At 46.9% G+C, this 6,670-nt stretch overlaps 1 protein-coding gene across 1 annotated transcript; it reads right to left on the bottom strand.

The window, feature by feature from the left end:
• Positions 1-219: 219 nt before the first annotated feature.
• On the bottom strand, positions 220-6,042 carry cdx1b (caudal type homeobox 1 b). Its single transcript, XM_067229262.1, has 3 exons — positions 5,563-6,042; positions 1,428-1,576; positions 220-1,100 (listed from the first exon to the last, which is right to left on the bottom strand). The coding sequence occupies exons 1-3, from the start codon at positions 5,969-5,971 to the stop codon at positions 903-905; spliced, it is 756 nt and encodes a 251-aa protein (XP_067085363.1). The 5' UTR covers positions 5,972-6,042; the 3' UTR covers positions 220-902.
• Positions 6,043-6,670: the final 628 nt, after the last annotated feature.

Below are 6,670 nucleotides of genomic sequence, written 5' to 3'. Positions count from 1 at the left end.
GTGTGTGCTGTATGGTGTGAATGGTGGTCTTGTTGAACTACCCTTGTGGGGACCAAATGTCCTCCTAAGTATTATGAAAAATGTAATGTTTTGTCCATTTCCCTCATTCATTTCACCAATGAAATAATATGAAGTTCCTTAGCTCTAATGTTGTGTTATGAGATAAAGCCTCTCCCTCCAAAATGAACAAGCACATCCATCTTTACAATAAAGCTTTTAATACAAATTACTTTGAAAATATACACATTATTCATATTCATGCGCAAAATCAGAACCATTTACAAGTATTTCCTGTGGGCGGGGCTTCACGTTGGGAGCAGAGCAGGAAGTGACCTCACAGCAGAAACAACAAACCAGCACAGTCCAACAGTCACCGGTTCATAGCAGTCATTTTGAGATCCTGTGCTGCGTTGGGCCTTGGGCGGGATGGATGGCACCAGAACCAGCTCCACATACCTTCTCTCTCTGTGTTCTCTGTCCAAAAAGGTGTCATTGTTTTCTACCAAACAGGTACAGGAATCTGTCCTCTTCACTCTCTGTTGTTCTGTCCTCCAGAGGTGAAGCTGGGTTGAGTTTCATTGTGTTCCGCTGTGTCCATTGGTTTTGTCGTGGTTCTGATTCTGGTAGCGGAACCATTCACTGGGCCCAGGTTTGGGGATTGAAGGTAAGTAGAAATGCTGATCACAGAGTCAATGAAAGGATTTCTTGGTGCAGGTCCAGGCCCAGGCCCAGGCCCAGGCCTAGGTCTAGATCCAGGTATAGATCTCGGTCCAGACTAGGTCTAGGTCTAGGTCCAGGTATAGATCTAGGTCCAGGTATAGATCTAGGTCCAGACTAGGACTATGTCTAGGTCCAGGTCCAGGTCCAGGTCCAGGTCCAGGTCCAGGCCCAGGCCCGGGTCCTCAGTACTCCTCCTTGATGGTCATGGGGATTGAGGGAGACACCAGGCCACTGCTGCTGCTGGTCACCATGGCAGCGTTGGGTGGGAGGCCATTGCCGGGCGGGGTGGGGGTGGTGGTGGAGGCGGCTTGGGGTTGTTGCATCTTCTTCTTGTTTACCTTCCGCTCCTTGGCCCGTCTGTTCTGGAACCAGATCTTCACCTGGAGACAAAGAGGATCAGTTAGAGACTGTGCGTGTGTCAGAGAGAGAGAGAGAGTTTGTGCATTTGTGTGTGTACGTCTGTATGGATGTATTTATGTGTACATGTGTGGCCATGCTTGTATGCGCGTGCGTGTGTGTGTGTGTCTCAAGAGCGTGAGAGAAAGATGCACATGTGTTTGTGTGTACATGTGTGTGCGTGCACATTTACGTGTGTGTATGTGTGTGTGTCATAAAGAGAGATGCCTTTGTGCGTGTGTGCATGTGATGTATGTGTGTGTGTGCATTCGTACGTGTGTGTGTGTGTGTTTGGGTGTGTGTGCGTGTACCTGTCGTTCTGAGAGGCTGAGAGCTGTGGCCAGCTCAGCCTTCCTCCTGATGGTGATGTATCTGCTGTAGTGGAACTCCTTCTCCAGCTCCAGCCTCTGGTGGTCTGTGTACACCACACGGTACTTGTCCTTGGTCCGCGTCTTCCCGCCTGGAACACGAAAGGTCACAATTTGGTCAGATTTGGGCCTATTCAAAATAGGGTCGGGATAAGGTCATGGACAGACAGTAATTTATGCTCAAGGCAGGTCAAGTTATGATGTCTAGAGCCAGTGCTCAAACAGTTAGTCCTAGAATGGCACAGCACGGTTGAGTTGTGGTCAAGTCGTGGTAAACCACTGATCCTTGTCGTACCAGGTGGGCTTGGTTAGCAGCAATTCTAATGAAATTCTCCTGGTTCACAGGTAGCTAGCAGACTAAATATAGTGCACCTCAGGTCTTGACAAGAGCCTTAAGGAAGGAGACAATCCTAAAACACTGCAGTTGAACTCTACTCTGCTGACTGACTGAGTGGTGCTGTTTGACATTCAAATGCAGTGCACAACTGACTAGAAGTAGATTTGCATGAAGTACAGATGGGGTTCCCTGTGTTCGAGAGAACACAGATATCTGTGTTCCAAAGACTTTGCTGGCCTTGGCTGGCCTTGCTCCAAACTGACCTACAGACAGACCTACAGACAGACCTACAAACAGTCCTAACTGACCTACAGACTGACCTGACTGACTGACCTTCAGATTTACCTATAGACTGTTCTATGGGCTGGCCTAACTAACCTACAAACTGTCCTAACTGACCTACACACTGTCCTAACTGACCGATAAACTGTCCTAACCTAATTGACCTACAGACTGTCTAAACGGACCTACAGACTGACCTGCAGACTGACCTACATCCCATTAACAAACACACCTTAGCTTTACAGCTGGCTGACGCCTGTCTCACAACATCTGTGACTCAACAGATAACTAATACAGAGCACCTCAAGAAGTTCAAACTCAATCCATTAAACAAACTGTTGCACATCTTTGGAGGACGTTCCACACAGAGAGTTATGAAACCATTCAAGAAAGGTCTTCTCGGCGTCACGTGAGCACCTCAGCACAGCCAGGTTTCTCATTAGGAAATTAAACACCATAAACGCTCGGCCAGATAGCGGTGTGAGGATGATTAAGCAGGTGGGCGGAGAGAGAGGACATCTGGAGCCTCTTTGGGTCTTCTGCTCCAGCGACTCACCTGTCCTCTCACGAAACCACACAGCAGGCCTCTAATGAACCACCGTAAATCACAGCTCCCTCACTGCTGGCCATGGTCATGGCATGAGTGTATACACACACACGCACAAACACTCACCCACACACACACACACACACACACACACACGCACACACACACACACACACACACACAGACGCCAGCTAGGCTTCTCCATGTACCACTCCCTACAGGGACCAACCCTTGTTATCCCATCACTCACACTACAGTACACACACACACACCATTAATGACCATTCTTCACTAATGACAAGCGTTTACATAGAATTACACCACTCCTAAAAGACGCCGTCTGTGTGTGTGTGTGTGTGTCTGTGTGTTGCATGATAGTCATGCCATGTTAATGAATATACTCTACTGATTGGACTGCTGTCAATTATGAATGAAGAGGGAAGAGTAAACTGAAAGAGAGAGAGAGAGAGAGAGAGAGAGAGAGAGAGAGAGAGAGAGAGAGAAGGAGAGAGAGAGAGAGAGAGAGAGATGGAAGGAGGGAGGGAGCGAGGGAGGGACGGAGGGAGGGAGGCAGGGAGGGAGGGAAAGTAATGGAGTTTGAAAGAAAGAGAGAAAGAGCAAGTGAGAAAGAGAGGGAGGGGCAAGAGAGATCGAAAGAGAAAGAAAGAGAGACAGAGAAAACGAAGGGAGGAAGGGCAGGGGGAGGGAGAGAGAGGAGAGCGGGGTTAGCCATGGAGGCTAATGAGAGGCTAATAGCAGGCTGGTCAACACGATTAAGAGTCAAGACTCTCCACAGAGGTTAATATGTAACACACACGCACACACACCACCACCCCAACCCCCCCAACTCCCCTAACCCTTCTCTGTCTGGGCCAGCTCGACAGCAGCAGGGGAGCGGCCTACTTCAGGTCACAAAATGTCTTTTTAACCCCCAGAGGTTGGTTAACCATCCCCTCATTAGCCACTTTATGGCAGACTGCATGTCTATTGGTTACTTTCTCCGGCGTGCTAATCTGAGCTGTCACTGTCAGATAGCTGGGGCTGATTTCTGACAGGACCCAACCCGGGGCTCCAAATATAGAGTTCACTTGCATGTTTGTCAAAGTTGAACTCCTGTACAGATAAGATAATGAAAAATCATAATATGTTTGAATCCAACTGTCAGTTAACCCAAACACAAACACACACACAGACATGTAGTGGGGTAGCTTGTTGCTTAAGGACAGCAACCATGGCACTCACATCCTCACAACTCAACATATTCAACAGGAGATTACACTAGTTATCAGTCATTATTCATTCCATATTAAAATGTATTGATTATACTGTTTATTGTAGTTATTAGACAGTAAATAAACATGGATGGGGCCCTCTGTTTGCACACAATAGCTTTTAGAGTGTGTGTGTGTGTGTGTGAGAGAGAGAGAGAGAGAGAGAGAGAGAGAGAGAGAGAGAGAGAGTGTGTGTCTATGCCTTATTGTGTGTATGCTTTTGTGTGCATGTGTGTTATGATGGTTTTAAATCTATTCTTAAAACGAATTTATTCATTGTTGCATAGTGTTTTGTGTCATATTGTGTGTGTTTTAATTATTTGCTAATGTACAGCACTGTGGCTAACAACTGTTATTTGTAATGTGCTTTGTCAATAAAATGGACTGACTTACTGATTGTTATGTGTATGTGCGGAAAGGTTTTTGTATGTGTCTATATATGTGTGTGTTTGTTTGTGTGAGCTCCAATACCAGTACTCTACTCAGACGTATCCCACCATTGCATTCCACATCCAGTCCAGCTCCCACTCAAAAATCCTGAAAGCACGTGAAGGGGTCTGGGCGGTTCAATTCATAGGACGCACGGGCCCTAACTTTCTCAGGCATCATCAAAGAGATTGACACCCAGGTATTCCCGCCTCAGGATATGTAACAAAGAATGACAACGTGGCCAGCAGCCCTAGCGCCCTATGTCACATTCAACGAGACAAAACCCCGCATTTACATGACAACGTCTTCAAACCGCTCCCTCTATTTGATCCTTCGCGACAAGAACATCTCCAACTTGCAGGCTCACGTCACAGGCTCCACGCGCTATCTCCGCGCTATGAAAATCATTTTTCAGTCTCTAACTAACTGAAAATAATTTTTGCGCGAAGAGCATTATTATGTACAAAACGTGTTTGTAAGTTGTTCATGGGTTCATTGTTTGATTGGTGTATAGCCTATTAATGTGTGATTTAATACATGACAATCCATCATAATAGAAGAATTCAATCATTTTTGTTGATTAAATAGGCCTGCCGCGTTTGAATGTGTGTATTATTTGAAATCAATCTCTGCTCCAAACCAATTAAATCAATGCATCGATGAGCTCTTCCTAGTTCATAAACCTGTGTTAAGATAAAGTTTAAGATAAGCCTAATGCGCCAAATAACAATGACAATGTAGGGTAAAGAATATTGCCGGCAATTATGAGTAATAATATAGGTGATCTTAAGCGTGTTAAACAGGCCATATTGTCTCCATAAACTCGACGAGATAGACACGCATTTATGAGGTGAGATTCACGAGCGCAACCATAACTGTCACTGCCTGGAGTGGTCTGAAAAACTCAATGAAGTGTAGCCTAACCCAGACCGTGACTGATCCTTAGTTTTGGATGTTTTTTTGTCCAAACAATTAAATGGACTACAACATTAAAAATGAATAAATTCGTTATAATTAATCATCCACTCAAGTTAAACGTATTTTTTAACGACCCTATAACACTTATGTATAGTAGCCTAAATCTATAAGTCAGTAAGCATCTGGATATATAACTTTTCGGACACATTGAAAAGAACATAATTCTATTCAGTTCAACCCGAGCACACATTTAGCCATCGTCAGTCATAATCGGTGTCAATTATGTCAATTTACCGGTAGTGGTCGGCGGAGCGCTCCGTCTCATCCAGTCGTAGGGATTCCGGCGCTGGGAGTTGGGGGACAGTTGACCCACGGTGTTGATGGAGGACGGGAGGAGACCCGGCGGCTGGACCGGGGAGAACTCTGGCGGGCTGAAGCCAATGGGCCCGGGGTTTGACGTGGACGGCCCCGTCGCTGCCCCGTAGTGTGACCAATCGTCCCTCGGCGGCGCGTAAACCGGGTTCCAGGCCCCAGTCTGCCCGTGATGGGGGTCATTGTTAATCCCGGGAACGTGGTATCCGGGGAAGTCCGAGTACTGCTGCGGAGCTGACACGAAGTTCTGGTGGTTGAGGTTGAGCCCTGTGTGACGCACCGGGTTAGGGTACATGTTGCTGTCCTTATCCAGTAGATAACCCACGTACATCTTTCCAGAGGGAACCTCCTGCGCATAATGCGTCTCCAGATCGGCGCTGCTGTCTACCCTGGCCCGGGTTTCTGCTTAACTAGGCGGCTACCTGTGGGACTCTACCTGCGCTGCTCAACCTGCTGTCCGGTAGACTGGCTGCCAGCTGAGAGAGTTACGCTGACGTACAGGTTTTATTGCTCTCATATCCCTCCCTCCCTCCCTTGCCTCGCCTTATCCCGCGGAGCATTTGCATGGGAGACGGGCCTTGCATTTCAAAGGCGCATGGGGAACTTTATCAAAGGACCCCGCGGCGTTGAGAAGAACGCTACAAATCGCGCAGGAGTAACTAACATCACGTCACGCGGGGTTTCTCAACGGGAGAACCTGTCTCGGTATTGTCCGCGCGGGGCCTAGCAAATGCACGGGCCGGACCACAATGGCGCCGGGGTCACGGGCTATAGGCACAGAGACCTGTTCCAAACCCATCCTGTTTAGAGACCAAACTAGCAAGTGGTTTTCTTTAAGTTGTTGTATTTGTTTGTGGAACCTTCCCAGGTTTCTTGGAATTGCAACGTTATTTGATCAGCATACATTTGTGCTTTGGCCTATATGTAAATAAATAGGAATAAATAATATGTATTATTATTCCCAAATTAAGTCTGTGTGATGATTTTGTGATACAATATTTGAGTTGTCACGGGCCTACCCTTGGTTATA

Source organism: Osmerus mordax, chromosome 25 (assembly GCF_038355195.1).
Source record: "Osmerus mordax isolate fOsmMor3 chromosome 25, fOsmMor3.pri, whole genome shotgun sequence".
Classification (NCBI taxonomy): Eukaryota; Metazoa; Chordata; class Actinopteri; order Osmeriformes; family Osmeridae; genus Osmerus; species Osmerus mordax.
This window is presented reverse-complemented; position numbering and strand designations above follow the sequence as displayed.

Bases quoted from the DNA above. Each gene is read 5' to 3' on its own strand.
- cdx1b (XM_067229262.1), bottom strand. From the start codon at position 5,971: ATGTACGTGGGTTATCTACTGGATAAGGACAGCAACATGTACCCTAAC. The intron at 1,577-5,562 runs GTAAATTGACAT...TTCGTGTTCCAG, and splicing joins CGCTCCGCCGACCACTACCG to GCGGGAAGACGCGGACCAAG. The intron at 1,101-1,427 runs GTACACGCACAC...CTTTGTCTCCAG, and splicing joins TCAGCCTCTCAGAACGACAG to GTGAAGATCTGGTTCCAGAA.